This window comes from Pocillopora verrucosa, chromosome 14 (genome assembly GCF_036669915.1).
Source record: "Pocillopora verrucosa isolate sample1 chromosome 14, ASM3666991v2, whole genome shotgun sequence".
In the NCBI taxonomy this organism is placed as follows: Eukaryota; Metazoa; Cnidaria; class Anthozoa; order Scleractinia; family Pocilloporidae; genus Pocillopora; species Pocillopora verrucosa.
Genome location: NC_089325.1, coordinates 3,213,954 through 3,241,670, shown reverse-complemented (window position 1 = coordinate 3,241,670; position 27,717 = coordinate 3,213,954). Strand labels below are relative to the sequence as shown.

The 27,717-nt window shown below is 37.7% G+C and overlaps 1 protein-coding gene across 1 annotated transcript; it reads right to left on the bottom strand.

Annotated features, from left to right (window-relative positions):
- On the bottom strand, positions 1-27,216 carry LOC131779178 (uncharacterized). Its single transcript, XM_066161074.1, has 16 exons — positions 27,077-27,216; positions 23,294-23,516; positions 22,875-22,986; positions 19,966-20,020; positions 19,767-19,801; positions 18,460-18,502; positions 17,120-17,178; positions 16,796-16,922; positions 16,221-16,454; positions 9,895-10,108; positions 9,737-9,822; positions 8,854-8,985; positions 7,911-7,972; positions 3,006-3,330; positions 829-1,773; positions 1-430 (listed from the first exon to the last, which is right to left on the bottom strand). The coding sequence occupies exons 2-16, from the start codon at positions 23,509-23,511 to the stop codon at positions 372-374; spliced, it is 2,706 nt and encodes a 901-aa protein (XP_066017171.1). The 5' UTR covers positions 23,512-23,516; positions 27,077-27,216; the 3' UTR covers positions 1-371.
- Positions 27,217-27,717: the final 501 nt, after the last annotated feature.

The following is a 27,717-nucleotide window of genomic DNA, read 5'->3' as shown; positions in this document are numbered from 1 at the left end:
TGAGTTTATTAACAAGCGTAAAAGAATCTGAAGTCAGAACATTGACGGATCCAATTGAGATCGCTGACAGATTCTGTAAATATTCTGATAATCTTACCGAAGCGCGGTAGATCTCAATTACGAGACCAAGAAGGTTAAGACGATAGTGAAACGGGTCACGTAGACCATTTAAAACAATTCAAAACAACTTAAGCAGTTAAAATGTCCCAATTTCTATGTCACTAACTCAGAAAACTGCTGACAAAAAATTTAGGAAAATTGCATTTAAAGGAGCTGGTGACTGTCGTCAAACCGTATTGACCTCCTCACCGGTGTCTTTGAACATCGTGACGGTGGTCTTCCTGGTTACAACATTGGAGTGCTGTGTGCTCTCACGTTAACGATTCAGCATACTGCTTCCTCACAAGCCCGTCAAGTTTAGAATCTAAAACTACAGAAATATGACAAGATATATCAGTTTGCGAATCGGTTTGAAATTATGTTTTAAAAATTTGAGGTTTTATTTGTTTTTGAAATGATTTCAACTTAAACTTAAGATGGAACAATAAGACAAGTTTGTGGGTAGGAATCCTCACACTTCAAGATTTTACCTTTCACTCAAACTTCCCCCAGGAATTTATAGTAAGGCGAAATTTTAAATTTGCTTTGGAAAAAATTGGAAGGCTTTAGCTTATGCCGGATTTTTCCTTTCTGACGATCTGTACCATTGTGTGATTAGGTATAGAGATTAGGAGTGCAACTAGTATTGAGGCATAAAGATTATTTGCGATTTTTTCTTAAAAGAGAAACAAACATAATATTTATCTTCTTAAAAAGTCATTCTTTTACCTGAACTATTGTGGCCTGCTAGAGGAGACGCGGTCTCTTGCACTCCTATTTTTGCCGGACTCTTATCACCAGCTACCTCTGGAGTGGGAAGTGGAGGTAGGCTCCCTTTATACAGATCTTCGTTTGGAAGAAAAACTAGTTCCCGATTGACTTCTCGACCATTTCCTTGTTCGCAATTTTGCTCCCGACCAGCTCCGTCTTCAACTGTAACTACACCAGTCCTCAGCGACAAGGCCTTCCGGCGTTCACGCATAACTATGCGGTGCTCGATGACGAGGATCGTAATGACAAGGCCACCTATAATAGAACCAGCTATGATGCCCACATTTGGTGAAGCTTCTCTAGTCAAGTTGACGGCTGGCTCACTTTCAGGAGAGCTTACTTCGGTGCTCGTTTTGGAAGACGATGGCTGCCATTGGGTCGTGGACTGATCTGGTTGAAGGGTTGACAGCGTCGTGCTAGTACTTGATATCACCAATGCGCTGTACTTGTTAGATCGTAGGCAGCTGCACTGCATGCTTGTTGGTACACCTGGAACTTTACACTCAGGTATAATGATATCTTTACCATCGTTACAGCACGGAGAGCAGGGCTTGCACAGTCCCAGCATGCCTTCGGCATACGCACCAGACTTACAACTTCCACACACAGCCTTGGAAGTTACCGTACAGGCTTTCGTCGTTTCCCGGTACTCACCGCAATTTCTACAGTTCTCTCCAGTTGCTCCTGCCTTGCGGGAAGCAGAATATGTCTCTCCCAGCACACATAGCTTGCACTGCACAGGTGTTGAAGGAGGGATTACGTCTCCGCAATTAACTGAGAGACCCTCGCCGGGTGGACACTCTAGGCACAGGTTGCAATCTTTGCACTCAATCGAACCAGTTATTGGATCTTTGATTGTAATCTGATCCGGATGGCATAAAGAGTTGGCCTGAAACCTTACGTCTGCAAGTTAAAAAAATACGTTTCAGTATTTTTTTAATGTCAGATAAAGAGCTAGTGATACAGGGACTAGTGTATTCTAACAATAAGAATTATCTTTGACTGATGTGGTCAAGAAAACACCTGTTTTAAATAGAGGCGCTTCTTCAAAGTAAGAATAAACTATTTTCTAGGAATGGGATTTATCAGCACGGACTTCTGTCTCTTCAGCATTTTCCTTGAAACTCTTGTTGCCTTTAAACCAGTAAACCCTCTTCCTCCCATTGCAGATCTCCACCCAAAAGGCTATGAGCGATTTTTGCAATGTTTGATATTTTTATGTGCTCATATGTTCATCCCCGATGACTTCGCAATCCATGACCTGAAGGTTGCCTTTTGATTAGCATTGTAGCTTATTGTCAGCTGTAAAGCATGGAAAAGGAAAAAAATTTTTTTCAATGTCAACTTTTGCATAAAAGGAGGTGTCAGAAAGTTTCCACAAAGCTTCCTTTTGGTAGAGGTCGGGCCGGTCAAACAACAACTGCGCCGCCTTCGTCGGCCGCCTTAATAACTATGTCTTTGCGTTTTTTTTCAACTTTTTAATACCGAACACTCTTCCGAAGAAAGGTTGGAAAATTTGGTGTTACGATTGAATTTAAGTTTGTTGATATCATGGCGACATTTTTAATTGAAAAAAATCTATAGATGTCAACTGGCCCTCTGGGGTAGTCCCTTCACCCTTTCGAATCTGAAGTGTTTCGAAAGTATCTTTGTTCGAGGTGTTACAATCATCCTCTTTGTCGTGAAATAAGGCTTTAAACTGAACGAGGCGAATAAATTTTTCAACGTCCTGCATAACTGAAAATTCGTCGTCGTTTGGAAACGGGAACAAAATTTAAGCCCTTAATGACAACTAATTTTTCTGAATCGGAAAGTGGTAAAGTTTCTGGAATGGTAACTAGAGTTTTGAGGCTTTTGAAGGATTATGGCTCCTGTAGTGGGTTAACCCCTCCATCGTAAGAAACTAGAACCGAAGCTAAGAAAATCATTATTTTCAAAGGGGAAACCTCAGCCACCTATTTTGTGCAACGATGCTGTGCTGTAAGATTCGAGAAACATAGTGCACTTTGCGTCTGTTACTAATTGTGTACTGACCGACGATTATTACAGAATGCCGCGGCTATTTCAACAAAACGCGTAGCTCCCCTTTATAAGAAAATGTCGCGATGCTTGTTGCAATTTTTTTTCATACTTACCTTTCCATCCAAATGCAATTGCAAATGTAATAATAGTGAACACTGAGAGGAGGAGAGTTACTATGCAACACATCCGAAAGAAATGTGGTTTCTCTCTTCCCTTGTATAAAGGGCTGGAGTCGCCTGTGGGACTTGACTCGGTCGATGAATCATTTATGCAAACGCACGGCAACCTCTCGTCTATTTCCAGTGAATCTTTTTCTTCATAGCATAAAGGATTGTCTGCAATATGTGAATTGTTTAGGGAACAAACGTCAACTATCTGGCTGCGTGAGTTGTAAACGTTACGATGATCCGGAAGCCTCTGTAATTCTTTTCTCTCGCTCTGTAAATGAAGTATAATCAACGCACCAGCAATAAATTTAAAAAAAGGCTAACTTCTTGACGACTCGATCGAACTTATTTACTTACACGTCATTGCCAGTAGTTTACAAATAAAGTGTTAAGAACAAAATACATTAAGGATAAAAAACTAATTACAAGATTGTAAATAACATAGGAAATACTAACAACACTAAACGAAAGGGCAATTAACCTGACGATTTTGGAATACGGGTGGCATAAGAACGTACTCGCGATTACATTTGAACTCAAGTTCACACCTTTTGTTTGCATGATCCGTGAGAAAGTCAAATTCATATGGATATATTCCCGAATATACTGGTCGTATTACGAGTATTTTAGTTCTCGATTAAACACTCTACTTCAAATAATATCTATATATATATATATATATATATATATATATATATATTGCAGCCGAATCCGAACAATAAAGAGGCCATCGTGAGTGAGATCAGTGAACTACAATGCAAATTGAAGGTAGGACTCTCAGGGAACTAAAAGACACCGACACCTCCAAGCGGTACTCCCCGAACAACAACGAGGACAGCACGCAACCACCATCAATAGCGGGCAAGATATGGCTAACGCCGGGTCGTCTCACTGGCAGCGCCTGGGGTTAAACGCCCCTCCTAAGCTCAACATCGGCAAAACAAGGGTAGTGGAAGCCACCAAAAGTAGTTGGAGATATGCATGCAGCCAGGGCTCGCAAGAACAGCTTCAAGGGCAACGTGCCCAACATCAAGATGGGAAGCATCAATGTCCGCACTATGAAGTGCGACATCAAGGTGCACCAGGCTGTCATGGCATGTCAACATCTCAGTCACGACCCAACATTCATGAGCGAGACCGACCAGACCACGACTGGATGTTCCACACCTTCATCATCCTCTAGTAATAACAAAGCACCAGCGGCGACATCGCTTGCATCAACAGCCAACTTGAACGGGGAGCTGAATCGGGCACTGTTAATACAGGGGTACTCCGTAACATGGCTTTCAATTCCTCAAACGCCTTTTCAAATCTAGCATATACTTTATCTCTTCTTTGAGATATTGTTGCTTACTTGGATTTAGCCTGTATCTATGTTGTTTTAAAGGAGCAGCATCACCGACATCCACATCATGGTAAATCTGGTCTGTCCTGGAAGATACATTAGGAAACAGGTCTGTATCTCTTGAAGTAGCAGACAGCTTAGAATCCAAGTTCCGCTGCACACTGGAATTTGTGAGTCTTTTTTTTGTCAGTGGGACCACCTAACCTACTAGGTTCACCACTCAGCTCTTTGTGCTCAGAAACAGCTACATTACGAATTTGCAGGCTCTTTAACTAAATTACTACTTCTCTCTACGTAAGGCTTTAACATATTTAAATGACATAACTGTGTCTGCTTATTGCCTATTTGGAGTGACTATTATATAATTAAGGTCATTTAACTTCTTCCCAATGACATAAGGACCAAAAAATCTAGAACTAGGTGTATTACCAGGCACTGACAACAATGCATGAACCTTTTGACCTGACTTAAAGTCACGTTCTACAGCATCTACACCATACTTCTCTTTCATAGAATTCTGAGTATTCTTAGCTTAGTGCGAAAATCTAAAACATACTGTTAAAGATTAATAGACTCAGTACTGCTAAATGATAAATTCTCTTTAAGCAGTTTAAGAGGTCCTCTCACAGTGTGCCCAAACACGGGCTCGAATGGATTGAATCCCAGAGACTCTTGTACTGACTCGCGTGCAGTAAACAGTAGTAGATGGATACCCTCGTCCCAATCTTTCTCTGTTTCGAAACAGTAGACCCTCATCATGTTCTTTAGTGTTTGGTGCCATCTTTCGAGAGCCTCTTAACTTTGAGGGTGATACGCGGATGACCTATATTGTGTGATTTCAGGCTCGTGCATGACTAGCTGGATTATGCCAGACATAAAATTGGAACCTTTATCAGACTGGACAGAACTTGAGAGACCAACCAGTGGGTTCTCAAGGGTTCGGCTTTAGGAAATCTGGTGGATGCACACATGATGGTCAGCAAGTGCTGGTTTCCAGACCTCGTCTTAGGTAGTGGCCCTGCACAATCAACAATGATTCTGCTGAATGGCCCTTCAACAGCTTACAGTGGCTGTAACGGTGCTTTTTAAATGACCTGATTCAGTTTCCTAACCATCTGAATGGCGTGACACGACTTGCAGTATTCCACTAAATCTTCTCTTAGATAGGGCCAGTAGAAATGGTCTAAGATCTTCCGGTAGGTTTTTTTGACACCCAGGTGGCCAGCCAAGCGGGTCTCATGCGCTTTGCTTAAAATTTCTTGTCTGTAGTTCTTTGGGACAAAAACCTGGTACTTGACAGCCCACTCGTCTTCAGCGGGAACACTAGGTGGTCTCCACTTTCTCATTAGCACTCCATTCTTCGTAAAGTAGCGGGTGGGGTTTCTGCGAGACTTCGCTTTCACTAACACTTCTTGAAAATATAGATGAAACTTCCGGGTCTTCGTGTTGTTCTGCAAAGAGCTGAGGGGGTGCAGGGTCATTTCCGAGGATAAGGTGTACTCCCTCAGATGGTGACATAGGTTGTACTCCAACTTTCACAAGCCCAGACACAAGATCTGGTATTAGGTAAACTGAATGAATTGGCCACTGGGGTATACTCGGAACTGACTCATCCGATAAGAATATTTGCAGCAAAGGACGACTTCTCAGAAAACGCCAAAGTGTCACTCAACAGTGAAGGCTGCGAGGCTCCAGAGTCTCTCAAAAGCTTGATTTGTATGTAATCGGACATATCACTTGACAATGACACTGAACCGTCGTGGATGAAGGGCCGAAAAGTATCCATGACAGATTTGGAAGGGCCACTGACTTCACTCGTAGGACTTTCCTGAGTCTTCTTTCTTGGAACTCTGGAAGGTGTATCTTCACTTACAGCAGGTAAAGGCAATGGCTTAGCAATAAAACCATTAGGCTTAGGCTCCACGCTATTTTATTTTCTGCGCTACTTTACACTTCTCCAGGCAGCTAGAAATTAGGTGACCCTCTTTTCTGCAATAGTAACTTTTTCGTGGCTTGGTGAGATTACTTGGATCAAACTTGTGCTGTTTTGATAATGACGAGCTGAAACGATTTGCATGGTTGTTAACAGGATACTGTATTGGATGTCCTCCGTCATTCTGCCGACTTCTCTGGTTTCCAATCCATCGAAGTGCCGAGGGAGGTGAAACTCTACCAATCGTGTGAAACTGACAGGGTTTTTCCACGAAATTCACCATGTGGTTCAACGAAAACTTATCCGCTAATCGTGCAGCGTTCTCCAACGCTTCTGCTTTTTGTTCATCAATGAACGTTCCGACATCACTGTGAATGCACCTCTTAAATTCCTCTATTGAATCTAGCTGTCATAACTTATCATGATTTGTCTCCTCCCTCTGTAAATGGCACCAACGATCAAATAACTGTTCCTTACTTCTAGCAAATTCTACATAAGTGTGACTAATTCTGAAGGTACTAACTTGATATACTTAGCGACATCAAATTTCTTACTAGACTTTTAACTGCTAGTGTCTAACCCTATTTTCATATGTACCTCTAACTTTTTCATTTCTAGTTCATGCTGCAATGCCAGTCTCTCTTTCTCCAACCTTTCTTGTCGTTCCTTTCCTTGCATCCTTTCTTGTCTTTCCTTTTCCTCTCTCCCCAGCCTTTCTTGTTGTTCCTTTTCTTCCATCCTTTCTTGTCTTTTCTTTTCTTCTCTCTCTAACTTTTCTTGTCTTTCTCTTTCTTCTCTTTCGAGCCTTTCTTGCATTTCTAGCTTTTCAGTTCTAACTCGAATTACAGCTTCTTCATCTCCACGTCGTATGCCCCGTGTGTTTCTGACATTGTTTTCAACATTTATTCTTTGAAAGCCTTAACATTTACTAAGTGTTTCACTACGATATGCTGTATTTGATGGTTTCTCGTCGCTTTCCTAACATCTAGCTCTAAGTGTTCCGCTAATAAAATAAGCTCATCTTTCTTTAAATCGTAACGTAACGTATCTTCGTCGGGCTTTGACATAAATATCTCTGGATTAAACTGTGACATTTGCCATACTCTATGAATACTCTTACAAATAGTAAATTATCCTCAAAAATTAATCTACAATAAACTCCACGACAAAACTCGCTCCCGGACAGGCCCCCAATTTCTGTTACGGTAAAATCTAACCAACAGAAAAACACTACAATCCCACGAACTCAACTACTTTATCAAACAGCGAGTAATGTTCTTAACAAAGAGCGACTCCCTTAAGCAGTTCCATACTTATCGTTAATAAACTTAATTAAGTCCACCACAGTATATATCCTAATGAATGCGCCTGAGCTTGAAGAGACTGAGCGATCTCGACGCTCCAGGCGAGTTAAGTTACAGAAAGGTAGGTAGTTCCTGCAACTTGAAAAACCATTTCAAGGCTTCTGTACACAAGTCGAAGAAAAAAATTACATGCAATGGCCCAAGGCGTCTTGAATACTTAGCTCATAATTCAATTAACTTGGAAAATTCAAAATTCAAGATACACTTACTATTTTGACGAAATTTTTTCTTTCAAATGTAATCTTCGTTGTCTTTGGGTATCCGTCCAAATCTTGAAGCAATAAGATCAAAATTTGATACTAAAGTAAATTGTGGGGCCAGTTACGAGTGTATTTGAGTGATTTTTCACATTTTTCATTAGTCATTAACCCATAAAAAATAGCTCATTATGGCATTTACACCAATTCCTTCAAGTGATCAAAAAGAAAGAAAGAAAAAATTCTGAGTCCCCTCTCCGCCCATTTCGGTCTCTGCGACAGATGAAGCGACAGCAAAAGTTGAAGGAGCTCAAGAAAAGTTACTATCAGTAGATTATCAGCGACCAGTAACGCACAACTTCAATGCCTTTATGACTCCCTTCCCATTCACCTTAACAATAAAAAAAATCCTTGAACGTTCGCTTTCAATTATTTCATATTACCAGTTATTTGTATGAAGCTGTTTTCGATTTATTCACTGCACAATTCGGACAATTAATTATTGATATATTTATCGATAATCAAGCTTAAGGTACATGATTAATTATTCCAAATTACACTAGAAATCATGCATCGTATTGCATAATTTATATCATAAATTTAAAAAAGCCTACACTCATTTGTAATTTTCTACACTTATTGGGTTGACTTGATTTGGTTGTAACCAATGAAAATGCTAAAATCTGTGCAAGCTTACTACGAATCGCCTCACCATTAAGATCCTCGGCTTAAAATTCTTCACGTAATATTCGGCTAAGCCTTAGTAGGTTTTGGACATTCTCCCCATACCATAACCACAATGCACGTTTATCAGCCCTGAAAATATTCACAACTTTCCCCTATTTAAATTCAAAGTAATTCAGTTTTCATAGTGTTTTTCTCAGCTTGCCGAGACATATTTCTAATTCCTCCCAACCCTGTAAAACTTGAGGTCCTTGTTCCTCTTCAAGGTTACCTTCATTGTATGTTTCGCCAACACAGACTTGTAAAGAGGAGAGTGATGAAGAATTTTCTCTATCTGCGAGATACCCATTTACACTTTGGGATGAATCTGTGCTTTGCAGGCTCCATTTCTCGACGGACTCGTCTGCATGAGGATAGAGAAAAATCGAGAACACAATGAGTGCTACGGTGAGATCTTCTCTACAAATAATCAACATAGACTTGTCCTACTTTTGGCAGGAAGGGTTCTTTTATTTAGTAGACAGGGGGAGTTCGACAGGTCAAGGCCTGGAGTAAGATATCTGGGTAACAGTTTCACATTTCATGAAAAAGGGGTCGCGGTAAGTACCATGTGTCTTGGTAAATACATTTGTAATGTATACATGAGGTGCAGTCCCTTCCTCTACATACGTTCTGCATCGCCCAAGTCGGAAGCGACTACATCGTGAGACAAACAATTCTACTCCATTTCGAGTATAAGACACATGTTGGTCAAGATGAAGAAAAACTTAAGTAGAGATTCCTATCTTACGCCTTCATTACGATAAGTAAAGCTTAGATAAATCGTCCTCAATTTTTAAAATTCCTGTGGTCATGGCACAATGGCCAAATGCATTTGACATATAGTCCAATTCGCTTTCACGGGTACAAAACAATACAATATTTATAAAGATAATCAAACCAGTTTCTTTCGTGGGAATCTATATCCGATAAGACCTTCGATCTTCTTTCATAGCTTCAAGTGCCTTTCCATTTACGAAACAAATAAAAGGTCATCTACTGTCAGAGTAGAGAACTATGCAATTTTCCTTTAAGCTCCACAATTGGTAACATGTTAGTGTGCTTACTAAATAATAATCATTATTTTTCATAGAAGGGTAGATTTGTAAACCAACCGCGTTTTGCTTGATATTCCCCAATTTTTTCGGAAATTGCTTTCCAGTCTACTTCGTCATCACTATCATTTTCATCGTCTCGAAACCTGTGGAGGCAAAAAACTGAGAAACGTCTTGACTAGAAATTAAACACAAAGCAAATGAACAAAGCTACCTACATCAAATGTTTTTCCTCCAACATCAAAGCAAGCTCGGTATGTCCATTCAACCTCGCAATCTCTTCAAGAGGGGGCCGAGAATCTTTAAAACTCTTAATCAGAGTGCATCCAGCATGAGTACGGAACAGAATTTCAAAAAATGGGATGGCATTTATCATTGCAGCAGTGTCTACAATCATGCGGAGTAAGGTAAGTGAGTGGTTCTTGCCACTTCCTAAACACAAAGAGAAATCACACATGATACTCGCAAACACTGGCAAACAATCATAATTTAAAGAAAAACACAAATAAATATTGGCTATTGGGTATAAAACGTCCTTATCACGTTCCTAATTTCATCCTTAAACACCCTGAACCCGCTAAAGGAGTTAAAACGTGCATCGGCGATCTATCACCTGAACATGACCACCTTAGCAATTTTAACCAGCACTTGGCTTTAAGATAGACTTCACCAAACTACTAGAACAACCAGCAAACCCTGAATAAAACTAGAAAATTATGAAATCTTTGCGAAGAAAATAAAGGAAGACCAACTGCTGAGATATTTTGTTTCCAAGAAATTGGTATCTGGAATCATTACGTGAAATGGTGCAAGGCGACTCAATGAATATTTCAAAATAATTAGCGCGCAAGTAAGACCTCTTATAGTGGAATTTACTCTGCTGCCTGACATGTTGCTCCCAATTTAATGAAACGGGCATGCACAACTAGTTCCCATTCAGTCCTAACATCTACTACACTATTATAAAACTCTTTAACAGTGGCTGTAGAAGAGTTTCTTCAAGGAGATTTAGGGACCAGTGTTTAGTGACCATGTTATTTGAATAACGATATAGAGAAGGACAAAAAGTTAAAAAGGCCAGGCAAAAAAAAAAAAGGCATTTATATTCTTGCTTTGTGCATTATGTGGATACCAATTAATTTAACTTTCATGTGTCAAAATACAAAAAGTGTCCTCTTCATCTATGAGCCCTAAACATTACAGGGGAGAAGGCAAGTCAATGTAAAAACATGAATTAAAATAGAAGGCCCCCAACTTAACTTTAGTCCTAATTAAAGGAGGATTCTTGCTTTTTTCAGATTCCCACCCTTTAAAACTCACATATCTTGTGACCAATTCCTCATATCAATGTTTAGTTTGGGTATGATCGAGCATTGGTAAGAAACACCATGCATTACTGAAAGCTTGAGCGAGAGTATTTAATGCAATCTAAATATTAATACTACATGTTACAATGTGGTAACTTGCACAGCAAAATTCTATAATCACACAATTCCAAACAAAAGAAGTCAGGTTATTGACTCACCTGCTTCAACTTTGAGGGCTTAAGGTACAGAGAAACAGATATGGTAAACAGTTACAATCAATACAAAGTTGAAAGTTTGAAAGCTAAAAGATTAACATTACAATCATCAGACTCTATGCATCCCAGCAAAGAAAGGGTCGATTACTAACATAACTTCTTTCAAACATTCATGCTTACAGGAAATATTAATTTTTTCCCTAGGTGGTTACAACTGTACTTACAATATTTCTACAGACAGAAATGCATTTTTCTCATGTTATCTCATAGCATATCACTGTACAGGTCATGTGGAAGGCTCCTGCATGGGTATTGACATTCCAATTACCTCAGCAAACTGTAACCATCAGAATTGCAAGCCAAGGTGTATTTACCAAGTGCTCAAGTTTCCAAATTAGTCACAGTGAAGTTCACTTATTTTTGAGGCTATCTTCAGCTTGATCACCCTGTTACATTTGCAGACATCAAATGTTACTCTCATATTCAAATAATTACCTGAATCAAAAGTTATAATTTTTTTTAAGCTACTTCCTTTAATTGTGCTCCAGAAATAGCAAGTGGTATTGAAGAGAAAGGAAGAAAGTTCTTGAACATTCTGTGTTAAAGTTTGTTATGGAAGGTAACTGCAATGGCAATAAAAACATCTGTGAAGCCATAATAGCAATTACCTTCCCATGCGAGCAAAATAATAATGAAGTATGATATGAATAAATTTAATCTCACCCAGTTTTAATGTAGAATCCAAAATCTAATTAACTTACTGGTGAATACGAAGAAGCTGAATATTATTTTCCTGCTTCTCTCATTATAAATATCATCAATCTATCATCCCACCACTTTAGTGTGATTTTTTAGATAATGTGTACTTTTTCCTATGGACATCTAATCTTAGTATCTATCATTTACCACCTGACATCTAAGAAGAATCAAGTTCACACTGGCAATTTTACAAGCAAACCCCTCAACTGATGAAATTCTATTTGATCAAAAACATGAAGGGCATAAAAGGAAATTAGCTAGCACACTGATTTCAAGTTTCCCTTCTTAGCCCTTTCACTCCCATGAGTGACCAAGACAGAATTTCTCCTTACAATATCAGTACAATATCATCCAGACAAGTGATGAGAAAAAAGAAAACTATCAGTTTGGGATAATTAGTTCATCCAGTACTAAACTCTTTGAACCAACATTATAAGAATTGCATGGTTGACAGTTTCCCTCATTTCACTGTCTCCTGTTCATTTGTTTTTTTGCTTTCCTAACAATCTTAACTATTGTGAGGAGCATATAAAATGTAAACAGTTATCAAAAGACATCATGTAATCAGTTTTTTATGTGATTTTTTTTTTCATAAGTTTTAATATATGATTGCGGTAAGTGCAAGTGCCTAGTAAAACATCATTATATGGTCCTCTACTCTTTCACCTGTAAAATTGAATAATTGAATAAAAATATTTAAATATTTAAATTAAAACTAAATAATTGAATAAAAATTGAAGTTCAATGCCTTTAGTAGCTTCTTTGGCACAAAGATCAACAAAGAACAACAGCCACACCAAAAAATCTATTTAAGACACCACCACAATGGTAGGTACACACAATGGACATGTATGAGTGAAGCATGTCCAGCATTTAAGTATAATTGTCAATTTGCTTTTCATTGATAGGAAACAGCTTATTTCTGTCAGCTTTGAAGACTTCTGTATCCCCACTTTCAAAGAAGAGCATTTCCCAAAAAAATTGAAACATTTAATACATAAGCTACCAGCAACTGGTTTTTCCATTGTAAGTGTTTCATAACATCAGATTCTCATCACATTTTTTGGTTACATTTGAAAGCATAAGAATATTTTGATCATTACAATATAATAAAATTCCCCATTTCAACCTTTTAAGTCCCAGTAGTGACCTAGACAGAATTTCTCCTTACACTATCAATATGATATCAAGCAGACAAGTAATGAGAATAAAGAAAAATATCAGTTAGGGGATTATTGGTTGATCCAATTCCAAATTCTCCAAACTAACATCACATAAATTGTTTGGCAGACAGTAAGGAAGAATTACAAATGAAATCTTGGGAGTTAACGGGTTAAGACACATATGGTAATCATATGTACCAAAAAGACAGTAAAAAATAATATATAAAGCCTAAAGCCTAAAAGCGGAGCTCGCAGTGTTCTTATGCAGAATGAAGTTTCAAACTCATTGCTACTAAGCTAACTTCGTGATTCTGATTTTGGTTAAAGAAATGTGTAATATCTCTTTACAAGGATGAAAAGGGAATTCCATTTATAAATTTTAAAATATTAATACCAAAAACTCACATATAAAATTTAAAAAAGCCACTAAAATATCTATTCACTGAGATTTTAATCATTAGCTGGCACAGCGATATAAAAGAGGCTTTGTGAAAAAACCCAGGGCAATAGAATTAAAGATTTAGTATCTCACCTGAATTCAATCTGGAAAAATAACTCTGCAAACACTTCTGTTTTTTCTTCTCACGCTTGAATTAAAACATAAAATTTAACTATTTGCTGGCAGGTTACGAACTTCCCTAAATTATGGTCCCGATACGAATTTATCGTTCATAATCACTTATGAAATTCGCAGATTGTACCTCATTGAATCTAACAAAAAATATCCAGGATGCTTACCAGCGTGCTTGTGTGCTCAAATTGCCAGGACCCCGTTTAATTACACAATCAAAGCTCGGATGCTTCTTGCAAAATGTGATAACCGTTAATTTCAAAGATTGAATCTTCAGTTTCCAGCATTAGGAAAAAATTATCGTATGGCAAGCATGTTCATCATAACTCAAGTATTAGTTACGCCTCGAGATGTTGAGCGAAGAGAAAGCGGCTCCATGTTTTGCGAGACAAACCATTTCTTGAAGTTCGAACAAATCGAGCAGAGAGCGTGAAAACATAGCGCTGAAAAGTAGCATTACCAAACAATGAAATTCACTCCTTCCGCAGTAGGATTAACACCATTCTACCCGTGAGTTTGTTTGCACTATACATTTGCGCTCGGAAATTTAGTTCTCAGATGTTTGACGGGTTCTCTCATGACAATATTAATTGTCAAAATCAAATTACTGCGTCAGACTTAATGTAAACATAAACATCGCTGACTCAATCTCATTATATTTCAAATTTTGGGAACGGCTATTACCTCATTGTTAGGGTAAAACAAAGCGCGATTTTTTTAATTAAGTAATGTATACCCTGCGATAGCTAACTGAAAAGAGAATGACAGAAACTTGCTCACGCTGTTCGCTATCATTTGAAAACTTTCAAGGCAAAACATAACCCGTAAGATAACATATTTTTCGTTAACACCACGACTGTATTAAACTTTCCAAAAGAGAGGACAAGAAATAAGTTTAAGAGTACGAACACTTTGAAATGTCATTCGAGCGATGAACCGGCGCGAGGGTTTTAAAGTGATGAATGCAAAAGTCATTGATTTACCAAAACGTGATTTGAATTATAAACTGGAGGTAATATCAAACGAAGATTGGGAAAAATGGTTTGCAATTTGCTGGGCCTTAGCGTAAGAGAAAACCCAGATAAGACACGATTTACCCCCTCTTCTTTCTCGGATCCTTTGTGGTTTGCTTCTCTTTGATAATGACCTCTTTTCGGTCTGTTTTCTGGAGCTCTTAGCATTTCTTCCTCAAACTGCTCTTCGCCAGAAATTCTCTTCTTTAATATGCCTTTTCTAATTCTCTTTCGCGTTACTCTCGCCGTATTCAGCCTTTTTAGCGTCCTTTCTAACTTTCTTGCGCGTTTTTCTCGAACCGTTTTACGCCTTTTACTCCTTGCTTTCGTTGGTCGCTGTGTCTCTTTCTTTCCAGCCCATTTTCACTCAAAACTCTTTCTCCACGAGCTTGAATTATAGCAATTTCCTCCGGTTGACAAAGCTTTAGCTCTGTCGGTATTGTTGCTTTTCGAGTTGGTTAAAAATTGCAAAATACTGACAATTACTGTTGAACTACAACCGTACCATTTTGATTTCCCGCTCAAAACGCGGGTTGTAAATTATTTGTTTACGTGGCTTCTCATCTACTAGCCCACGTGAAACCCTCGTATAATGTCTAACCGAGTGCCCGCGGTACGCTGCGCTAAAGCTCGGAACTAAAACTCGGCATTCTCCGCAGTTCATTGTCATCTGGTGGTGTCTCCTGGCGCACACAAATGGGGTATCCTATTTACGCACGCAATCACACCTGCGCATTACCTTCTCCTTCGCTCTTCCATTACGTAATGGTTGAGATAGTGCCCGCAATGCAGTTGGCCGCGCATGCTAAAAATAGCATCTCTTACGGTGGGTCGTAGGGTCGTACGTCCAAATTTTTTCGGCTTGATGGGTTACTACTATTTCGTATAATTATAGGGCTACACTGGGCGGGCTGCGACCTTCGCTAATATCCGAGAAGATTTCTTAAACACTTACACACCGTACAGTAATGCAGAAAGGTATATTAGAGATTAATTGCTTCAAATGTTTGCCAAGATAGGCAGTCAGACTAATTACATCCTCGCGTTTCTCAGCCCAGTAAGATCGTAAAAAAGCCTCGCCTCGCCTAAGGCCTAACCAGCAACGTAAGAAAAAATAAAGAACTCTGATAATTCACTTGATCCTTATTGCCTTCGTCCAATCATTAATCAGGTTCCCTGATAATAATATGACTCAAAAGTACTTTAAATTTCTGGAACAACACACGGCCGAGTAGACTTCATAAAAGAAAATGTATTTGTTGTGGGTCTAAAGCCTAGAGCCAAATGGTATTCTGAAGAAAATTTGCAACCGAGGTATAAAGAATGATGATGCTTACACTTACAGTGATAAAAATGACATGGCTAGTCATTGTGTTGAGAGTGACAAAGTCAACACATGTGGAAACAACCCATAATGTTTACGATGTATTTTGCGTTCTTTTTTTGTTGATAACAACACAATTCGAAGTTTGAGAAAAATAAAAGATTTATAGACTTTAGTTGAAGGTAAACTTACCAGAATCACCATATCTTGTCTTCTCCTCTTTTGATTTGAAGCTCATCTCGCAAAATTGTTTTGCAGTTGCTAGCAACAAATCCTGCATTTCAGCTTCATCCATTAAATGCAATTGTTCGACAAGATCGGGGGTTTTTTCTAAATCTTCGTCAATGTATGTAAATGATACTGTATTTCTGACAGTTAGATACGGTTTTACAATTTTTACTTCCACTAGACGTGCCTTGGACGATGCTGCAGAAGAAAAAAGTGTGTATTTAATAAACAGAAATAGTTATAAACATACAACCACTAAGCATCTTTATTATCGTTTGCAGTTCTTCTATAATGGTAATAGGGGTTATTTTGGCCAAGAAGGGTTTCTTTTTTTCAAACACATAAAATCAAAGAAATTCATTACCAAAACTCATTTAAGCATACATCTTCAAGAAATGAATACTATAACGAAGCATTTCTGTTGCAGAGTATTGCGTAGCGTTATTTTAAGTTACACGTTTTCAGTTGATGCTATTAAGGAAATCTCATGGACAGCTACAAAAGACTTCAGCATGCCTTAGCATTCTTAATCAACTTACCAGGAACCTTTCCCCTATAAGTCAATTCATCAATTCTTTTGACGTCTAACGGATCGGTCTCGCCAAACTGTACTTTGAATCCATCAACACAATGTTCTTTAAGCTCCAAATAAAACGTATAACCACCCTAGAGAGTGTAAAAAAGCAATGAAACACGATAAAGCATCATGAAAAATTTGCTCATCTACCGAATAAACAATATTTCAAAGTGCTATCGCAATCTGTGTGATAAAAAATATAGCGACAATGCTTTTTAAAAAACTGGCGCTAAGTAAGTGTTTAAGGAAGTTAAATTCTCTTTTATACCATAATTTTAATTACTACCTCAACGTTTCCCTCTTGAGGCACAATTGCCTTGATTTCCAGTGGAGGTTCTGATGAAACTGAAAATAGACAACTTACATAAGATGGGGTTGCCCATCGTGGTGATCTTGAAAAATAGACGTTTCCTATTTCCATCAAATGTAGAGTTCAGCTAACCCAGCATTGTGAAAGGAAGAAGAAGATACCTAAATCCCTAGATATGGGGGTATCCTTTTCAATAACGCTGCCATGTTCTTGTAGATGAATTTTGTTTTTTCCGTTTGTTACAGTGAACATCTATTAGTTGTTGCTTTATGCAGAAAATCACAGTCATGTGACTCACAGAAAAACCGAGTAAAAGGAAAATTATGTAGGTCTGCCTGATGAAAAGATGGCAAAACCCTGGTTATGTGTGCTTTTAAAATTCTTGGTAAATGACTCTTTTATTCTTTAATTCTCATTTCAAACATTAGCGCTACTCCTTTTTGTAGACTGTAGATCACAACTACGTAAATCAGGGAAAAGGGAATCATTATTTTTATCCTGAGCTAAAAGTTAAAGGGAATGTTCATATCCCTAAAGATACGACTATCCCTTGATAAGGTTAACAATTGTCAAACCTTTCCAAATTCTTTTGAAACCTTTTGTTTCACATTGCTATTCTATGGAATAAAAAACCATTGTACAGACTTATACAGACCCACCCGTCTGAAAAGAGGAGGAGATAAATAAATCATCAGTGAAACAGGTATTCTTTGTTCAGGCCAATAACTATTGTATTTCCAAATTCCCATGACACTCTATTGTTTTTCATCATTATTTATCAAAATAGCTCAGAGTCTTGCAAACAAAGCAAACGCGAATTATTTATCGTCCACCTGGAGTGATATTGGGTATCCCTTCTAATAGGGCCGCCTAAATTTGGTTTCACAATATCTTAATCAACAAATTAAGCAAGCTTTTGTGCATCACAGCCATAAAAAAGCCTAATTAAAGGCGATAATTTATCGTCTACCAAATACTTGTCGTAGTGGGCTCACATAGCATTTTCAAAAATTAGAAGATTTGATAAAACGATTATTCCGTTCGCACTTGTAGAATATCAGATTGCTTGTATTCAACTCATGCATATCTGACGTGTGCTTATGGAATAATCGTTATTACTTCACTACCCTTGAATGTTTCGGAATTAAAGTAGCGTGAACTGATACACCCTCCCTTCCCCCAACAAAAGTACTAATGCTCCATGTTTCGACATTTCCGGGCCATTTGACAATGGTAATTGTAAAACAGCCTTTACTGAGTTTTAGCCAAGTAATTGTATATTCCATTGAAAGAGCTTGATGAAAAGGAAAGCCAACCTTTGTCGGTCAAATAATCCATGAGCGACCCTGCACCGAGCAACTGTGTATAGGGTAAAGAAAAGTATTATTAGTTTAGACAAAAACAATCATCTACAGGTGCCCATTACTTGGAGCGTTCAACTCCCATACTGAGCCTATGTCAAGGCATATTCACAGAACGGTTTATTTTTAGACTATGTTTTTCCTAGAAATATAGACTACTCGAGCTCACTTAGATAACTTATGCAGGCACCAACTACACAAATTCTGCCTTTCTTTTGCTGTATTCCAGTATTCCAATTCCTCTTTTCCTTACTTTACATATCCTACCATCATTTGCAAATTTTTCATACTATCAACTTGCAGAGTCGCGGAAAATTTTAGTAGGAGAGCGGATCATCGTTGTGTTTTTTTACTTGAATTTTCGTATGTATCATAGGTTATCCGTCTTCCGATTCTGGCCTCTTTAACCCTTTAGCTCCCATGAGTGACCAAGACAGAATTTTTCCCTACAATGTCGATACAATATCAACCAGATAAGTGATGGGAATCAAGACAAATATCAATTTGGGATAATTAGTTGATCCAATACTAAATTCTCTGAACTAATATTGTAAGAATTGTATGGTTGACAGTAAGAAGAATTACAAATTTGATCTGGGAGTTAAAGGGTTAAAGACAATTTCATGAAAAGAGTTTCAAATTCAAGAAGATGAAGAGGCGCAATCCAAGCGATAATGAAGGACTTAGAATCAAGAGATTGCGTGAGCAACCTGTGCAGAAGTCGTATTTATCTCAAGAATAATCTTCACCGTCCGTAAAGGACAATTTGCGACGCAGGATTTAACAGAAGCGGGTGCAACTAAATGAAGAGCTTGTTTCTAGATCGCAAGATAATTCTACTCTTTCGAATTGGGCTTCGATCTTGTCAAATCTTGTCACTCGGTGTCAACACAAAGTGAATTAAATATGCTACCCTCGAGCAGAGAGTATTCGGCCTCCTGACCACCCCAGTTCTACACCAAAGGAAGGTAATGGACTTGAACAAAGCCCAGCTAAGAATAGAGAGTATTTTGTCAAAATAGAAGGAAAACCACTATTGAAAGAGTTCAGCTACCTTTTCAATTAAGATATATTCAAAAGCCGGGTTCTTATTACGAGCTCCCATGCAACTGATGACGTCGTTTAGCACTTAGCTGAATTACCAAGAATTTCTATTTTTTATGGCAGTAGAAGGAATAAAATGTGCGTTATGCGCATTCGCTTTTTTTCATTATTCCATCGCTTTACGCAATCAACGAAAAAATATGCAAATATAACAATACCTCATCTTCCAAGGGATCCAATGGTCGATGGTTGGCTGTGAGTGGAATAATTTTAGCAGTTAAGGTACCAAAAATGAGCTTCTGCATTTAGATAAGAGAAAAAAGCATAGGGAAATGGGAAGTGCAAAATTGGAATGGAGTTGTGTATGAAAGAGGTTCTGAATTAACTGTATGTTTTAAAAAATGCTGCACATTATACCTGTAGTACATGTAGTATCATAATCACTTGAAGATCCATCCGATTCGCTGACGCCCTAACACATAAACATAGGTCAATTAGTTAAGGTAATGTTCTTTAGGCCAAATATGTTTAACCACCCTCTTCAGCATTTAGGCTACACTATCGACTAAGCATAGGATGAAGAGCTCACATATTAAAAGGTCATTTATGCAAACTTACGATAATATACGACATTTTTTAAAAGCATGTTTCGGCAGTTTTTCTGTCATCTTCAGTTCTGATTTATACAAAGTACAAAGTGGAATATAAATTGTATAAGGTGTGAAAGTTTATTTGAAATAAAATACACAACGCCCACCTTTTATTTCAAATTACCTTACATTGGCCCTTTTTCTGCGGTCTCGCAAAAAAAGGTTCGCCACTTTGCTAAGCGTTATTGTTATAACGTTGATATTAAGTTGGTTTTTTCATCTTTTAAAATAGGTAATATGTTTGGCGTGAAAGATCCCATTCCTCGTGGGCTCCGTATATGTGTGGTTTACAATTTTTCATGTGCGGGTTGTAAAACCGGCTATGCTTAAACCGGCGAAAACTCTCAGCATCTACCCACACGTGTGCGTGAGCACTTGGTCAGGGATAGGACCTCTTATATTATAAGATATTTACAACATTCTTATTTTACTATAATAATTTTGTGCAGCTGCGACCGTTCAACTGTAATCGGACAGTTACCACAGTTTATTACACCCATTTTGAAATCACTGGTGGTCCCTGAAATCTGATTGGCTCTAATTGGTGCGATTTATTTACGAATTGCACCATTTTTTGCTTTAAATCGCATCTTTTTCCCAGACAATAAGGAAAAAAAAATCCAATCAGATATCAAGGCTTGTTTAAAGTAACCAATCAAATTGCAAGAAAATGAAAGACAAAGAGTATCATGTGGCAAATTTTGCAACTTTTGTTTCCAAAACTCTTATTTTTCCCCCCAAAAAATGGATGAATTTAACTTCAAACCGGCTCAGTACTGCATCAATAAAATATTTAAACTAACCACGTCCTGTATTTGGGTGATTTCAAAATGGATGTAATAAAGTGGTAATTGAACCTCGTGTCGTGCAATTTTGGTCTGAAATCATACTTGTGATTACAAAACAAGCGCATGATTTCAGCCCTAATTACACCCATTTTGAAATCACTGGTGGTCCCTGTAATCTGATTGGGTCTAATTGATGCGATTTATTCATGAATCGCACCATTTTTTGCTTCAAATCGCATTTTTTTTTTCAGCCAATGAGAAGGCTACACTAAAAACAAAACAACCAATCAGATTTCGAGGCTTGTTTAGAGTAACCAATCAAATTTCAGGAAAATGAAAGACAAAGAGTATCATATGGCAAATTTTGCAACCTTTTTTTCTAAAACACTTACTTTTCCCCCCCAAAAATGGATGACTTTAACTTCAAACTGGCTCAGTACTGCATCAATAAAATATTTGAACTGACCAAGTCCTGTATTTGGGCGATTTCAAAATGGATGTAGTAAAGTGGTAATTGAACCTCGTGTCGTGCAATTTTTGTCTGAAATCATACTTGTGATTTCAGCCCAAATTTGCACTCCACTCAGTTCAATTACCATTATTAATCACATTGGTTACTCTAAAACAAATGCATCTTTCGTATAATTTCTTATAGGAACCATTGCAATGGCATGTAATCTCGAGCTGGTTTCCCCCTAAATAAAGAAAGCTGTGTCTAGGACTTTTCAGCTTATATATAAGCCTGAAATGTGTTACAGTGCTCTATGAAAGATTGGAGTTACAAGCCTTTTATTTCAAGGATACATTTTGTTTTTCTGGGAAATTATAATGGATAAAACTAATTGGTAACAGGAATTCGTGTCGCTCTATTCGGTCAGTAATCATACCAGTGATTGACGCTTCACGACCCTCCGATTCGAAACGTACATTAACAGACAGAATCGGACTCTTCAAAAACTCTCTTTTGTATATCTATATTTATATCTAGATTTATCTATCCATATATATATATATATATATATATATATATATATATATATATCCTTCATCTTTCTATCTATATATATATACATATATATCTTTCATCTATCTATCTATATATATATATATATCTATCCATCTATCTATCTACATATATAGATAGATAGATAGATAGATAGATAGATAGATAGCTGGGATAGATTTATGTAGATATAGATATAGATATCTAAAAGAGGTAATTTTCGAGGAGTCCAATTCTGTCTGTTATCCCACGTTTTGAATCGGACGACCGATTTATACAATGGGCTGCTACGATTTGTCAACTTGAGGTGTCATGCTTTAACGATCCTTAGCAGCCTATTGTATAAATTTATAGTTTGCATAACTTTGTACTGATGAAGCCATAACCGGCGAAACGTTTGCTACCAAAGTGTATAATATTTGTGCCTTTCGAAGTATATATTTTTCTCTCATATACCTACACACACAAACAAACGCACACACACACACACACACATATGTATATTTATATAATAAGCTCAGTTTTGCACGCATTCTGATTGGTTCTCACTTATGATCTATTGGAGGACAGACGTATAGATGACGTCATCATTAAAACTTTTTTAATTCTTTATTATATAAAATAAATAGATTCCACGTAGCCGTGCGTCTGTTCAGTAAAAGATCACAGATGACGTCAAAATGTGGTAAGAATAAAAAAGGGGCACACGAGGCGCAGCCGAGTGTGTCACTGATGTCTACTGTGTCACTTGGAATCTATTTGTTAAATATATATATGTTTTATATTTATACACATATATCTACATACAATCATAAACATTCCATAATAATTATTATAAACGGAAAGTACTTTGATGAAGGTATGCACAGGTCTGCCTATTTTTACCTTGGCAATATTGCTTCCATTCCACTCTGCTTCAGGATGATTGTCCTTACACTTTGGTTTACAAGGACGGTAATGCCACTTTCCTTTTATATCCTTTGTGAAGAAACTAAAGCTAGAGCAGTCAAACAGGAAAGGATTGTGTCAGACATGACAGAGTAACAAACTGATCTTGATAATAGTCTACTAGGAAAGTTTTTCTGCCCATTTACAATGAACTTACAATTACAATTACACAGAAATCATGGAAAAATGCGAATGAAAGTGCAAACAACAACAAAAGCAGCAATGACAGAGACAGTGGCAGTGACGATGAAGATGTTTACAACAATTTCAAGTTCACTGTGACCGAGATGGTTAATAATCTTTGAGGATCTCAATGCAGAGGTGATTATAAACTGCTTAAATTGATGGATACTCACTTTCTTGAAACAGGGGAATTTCTTATTTCCCCCCCACTCGTGTCCTCGTTCAAGTTCACTGTTTCAGACTTATTTTTTTGTTGATCGCTATTAGCGGTTGTTCGAAATTCAGGATAAGGAAATGTAAAATTCTGCCCCCATTTTTTCCATGTTTGTTCTTTCCACAAATTATCTTCGCTACGCCCATCCTCCTCTCCCTTTTTCCTCTTGCTGCTCATTATCACTGAAAGTAAATTAGCAGTTCAATAGATACACCCAACACTTGCAACATTTGTGTCATAGATATAGGATCAAATTTCGGAGTGGCATGCGTTTCTTCACTAATTTACAATATTTAAACAGGCAGGCCCAGTTCGGCATGAAACTTGTCTAAAAGGGGGGCCTGTATAAAACAATCCAAAAATATCAATATATGATCTATATGAATATAAAGTACACAAACAAACCCACAACACACATCACAATACACAAAAATTATACCACGTGAAACATTTCCTAATCAATATTTTGAAACAATCACAGGCTGATTTACACGAGGCAAATAAATCATATCACATCACCACCCCATCGGAAAATTTGAGTCCATTCCAACAGCTGAGTTGTTTCAAGGGGCTGAATTAGGCTCAATTCCATATAACAACATAATTTGGTGTTATCAACTGAGTAGATTATGCAAATTTGCCTGAGAGTTTCTAAGCTGACGTTGCGAGCGTGAATCTCTCCTCGAGGTTTACCATTTTCCCACACATAGCGTACCTCTAATTTGTACATGTAAAACACACAACCCACAATTCCTCTATCCGCTCTGACGAAGGACTAACGCTCCAAACAAAAGCTTAGAAGATATTTACGGTAGTCAATTCATATCATCAACTTAGTTAATAAAACCAAATCAACTTGTTACATCCCTCACCTACGAAGCACCACGGTTTCTTTAAAAACTTACACCCTTTACAAAACAAGCCTCTAGACAATATTCATTGGCAAAGTCTCGCGGATGATTGCGTGGTGAACTGCAAATCTGTATCAATCAAGTTTGGTATTTGATTCAGAAGAAAAAACAAACCGAAGGCCTCCGTCGACGGTCTACCTTAAAAAAGAGAACCCACTCTCGATCGATCTATTTGTTCTGTAGCATAAATAGAAAATATTAACTCTTCCAAAGAACTGTGACGATAATTTGACCATGTGGAAATAAATCTACAGAATGTAACGACTGTTGTACCAATAAACCATAATATACAGCTGGAATGACAAATACTGTTATGGTGTTCTGAACTAAAGACGCATTATGTGGAAAGCATACTGAATGAGCGGCGTTGGGAGGTGAACCAGAAACAATAGTTTTTTTAAGCTCGCCCGGTGCGCTGGAGTTAGATTTTAAGCTATACTACAGAGCGTATGATGCTATTATACGCTAATACCAAAAGTTCTTGTGTCTAATCTGAAATGCTCAAAAGTAGTTGTTTTAACAATGTTGCCGTAGCGGAGATCATACCAACACGATCTCCAAGTTTGCGTAAATGATGGAAATAAAATGACTGTTACCTCAAGTTTTTGGATTTGGACTGTTTTTGACGAATGGAAAATCATGAAGGCCTAAACATTACCAGAATTGTTTCTCTGTATTCGGTAGGTCTCTAGGCCTCAATTTATGCACAAGACTCAATCACATGACCACCGATAAAAAAGCAGCATAATTTTTACACCTGGCACATGCACTCACTCTCTGAAATACGCATCAACCGACTCACTCAAGATTGGTAATGACATTGAAGTTTTTGGTGGCTCGTTAATCATTTATACCAACATTAAACAACAGCTCAGGTCAGACTACTTTTCAAAAGTTTAGTTCAACAAATGTACTCTTAAACGGGTGAGTAGCTCCTAACAGCTGAATTTAGCTCAATTACCATACAAGACTGCAGAAGATAATCACTGAACAATTCGGTGGTGAAACGCTATCCATTGTAATTAGGTCTTGAATTTTACTGGATAAAAAGGAAAACAAGGCGGAGCTCCTTAGTGAAATTCAGCAGTCTATGCTAGCCCACACGTAAACCCCCCCCCCCTCCCCAACCTCCTCAATAAAGTGACCGCAACAAACGTGACAAATTTATAATTATAGTATAAATCGAAATACTGACTTTTTTCACAAGAATGCGAAGATAATTTGACAATGTGGAAATAAATCTACAGAATGTAACGACTGGTGTACAAATAAACAATAATATACAGCTGGAATGACAAATACTGTTATGGTATTCTGAACCGAAGACGCATTATGTCCTTCTTAACCGCGTGGATCGCTTTGCACGTGAAGCAATGGACAACAATGGACAATTGTCAATAAACACAAGGATTCTCTTTTGATAAGAAAAATTTAACCCAAATACACGCTGTAGAAAGTATACTGAATGAGCGGCTTTGGTAAGTAGTTGAACCAGAAACATTATTTATGTAAGCGTATCCGGTGCGCTGGAGTCAGCTTTTAAGCTATACTACAAAGTGTATGATGTTATTATGCGCTAATGCCTTTCCAAGTTCTTGAGTCTAATCTGAAATGCCCTAAAGTAGTTGTTTTGACAATGTTGTCGAGGGGCAAATCACGTCAGCAAATGATCTACTTTCTCCGAGTTTGCGTAAACGATGTAAAGAAGATGAAGAAATTTGAGTGACTCCTACCTCAAGTTTTTGGATATGATTTGTTTTTGACGAATGGAAAACCATCAAGGTCTAGGCATTAACAAAATTGTTTCTCTGCATTCGGTCGGTCTCTAGGCCGAACGACTTTCGAGCAGTCTTCACGTATATGAATTGAGATTACGGAAGCGCTTATTCAAGCAGAAATAGATTTGTGTGTCGGTCAGCTGCTTTTTAAAATTTATGCACATAACTCAATCACATGACCGCCCATAAAACAGCAGCATAATTTTTATTCACGGCCTACGTGCTCACTCTCTGAAATACTCATCAACCAACTCACTCGAGATTGTTATTGACATCGAAATTTTTGGTGGTACGTTAATCAATTATATCAAGATTAAAGCAACAGTACAGCTAAAGAATGCTTTGCAAAAGTTTAGTTCAACAAGTTCACTCTCGAACGGGTCACTAACTTCTAACAGCTGAATTAAGCTCAATTACCATAAAACAAGACTGCAGACAATAATCATCGAAAAATTTTGTGGTGACACGCTATCCACCGTCATTAAGTCTTGAATTTTACTGGATAAGAAAGGAAAACAAGCCGGAGCTCTTTGTTGAAACTACTCTAGCCCAAACGTAGAGAAAAAAGCCCAATCATGTGATCACAACAAAGTACCATGACAAATTTATAACTGTAGTATAAATCGAAATGCTGACTTTTTCATAAGAATGTGAAGATAATTTGACCATGTGGAAATAAATCTAAAGAATGTAACGAATTGTGTGCAAATAAACAATAAGATATAATTGGAATGACAAATACTGTTGTGGTATTCTGAATTAAAGACGCATTATGTTCTTTTAACAAAACCGCGTGGATGGCTCCGCTCGTGAAGTAATGGACAACAAATTTGTAATGAAATACCCACTAAGCACTGAAATTGTCAATAGATAAAAGGATTCTCTTTTGATAAGGACGGTGGTCATTGACTGTCTTGGCTGACCGATAAAAGTATAAATTTAACCCAAATATACGCTGTAGAAAGTATGCCGAATGAGCGGCTTTGGTAAGGAGGTGAACCAGAAACATAATAATTCATAGTGACTCTTACCTCAAGTTTTTGTGACTCTTACCTCAAGTTTTGGAACCATCAGGGTCTAGACTTTAACAGAATTGATTCTCTCTATTCGGTAGGTCTCTAGGCCGAACGATTTTCGAGCAGTCTTCACGAATATGAATCGAGCTTACGGTAGTGATTACCCAAGCGGGGCTAAATTTGTGGGTCGCTCAGTTGCTGTTTAAATTTATGCATATAACTCAAGCACATGACCAATGAAAAAAAAGCAGCATTATTTTCATATCCGCCTACGCGCTCACTCTCTGAAATACACATCAACCAACTCACTCAAAATTGGTGTCGACATTGAAATTTTTTATGGCCCGTTTATCATTATATCAACATTAAAGGCAACAGCTCAGCTAAAGACCGCTTTGCAAAAGTGTAGTTCAACAAATTCACTCTTATACGGGTGAGTAGCTTCTTACAGCTGAATTAAGCTCCAATTACCATAAAAACAAGACTGCAGACTGAACAATTGTGTAGTAACACGCTATCCATTGTAATTAATTCTTGAATTTTTAGGCTAAAAAGGAAAACAAGCCAGAGCCCTTTGTTGAAATTAAGCAGTCTACGCTAGCCCACCCGTAAGGGAAAAAAAAACCCAATCATGCGATCACAACAAACGCGACAAATCTATAACTGTAATATAAATCG

Bases quoted from the DNA above. Each gene is read 5' to 3' on its own strand.
- LOC131779178 (XM_066161074.1), bottom strand. From the start codon at position 23,511: ATGAGCAGCAAGAGGAAAAAGGGAGAGGAGGATGGGCGTAGCGAAGAT. The intron at 17,179-18,459 runs GTTGGCTTTCCT...GTCTATTTTCAG, and splicing joins GGATTATTTGACCGACAAAG to TTTCATCAGAACCTCCACTG. The intron at 3,331-7,910 runs GTAAGTGTATCT...CTTCATTTACAG, and splicing joins GAAAAAATTTCGTCAAAATA to AGCGAGAGAAAAGAATTACA.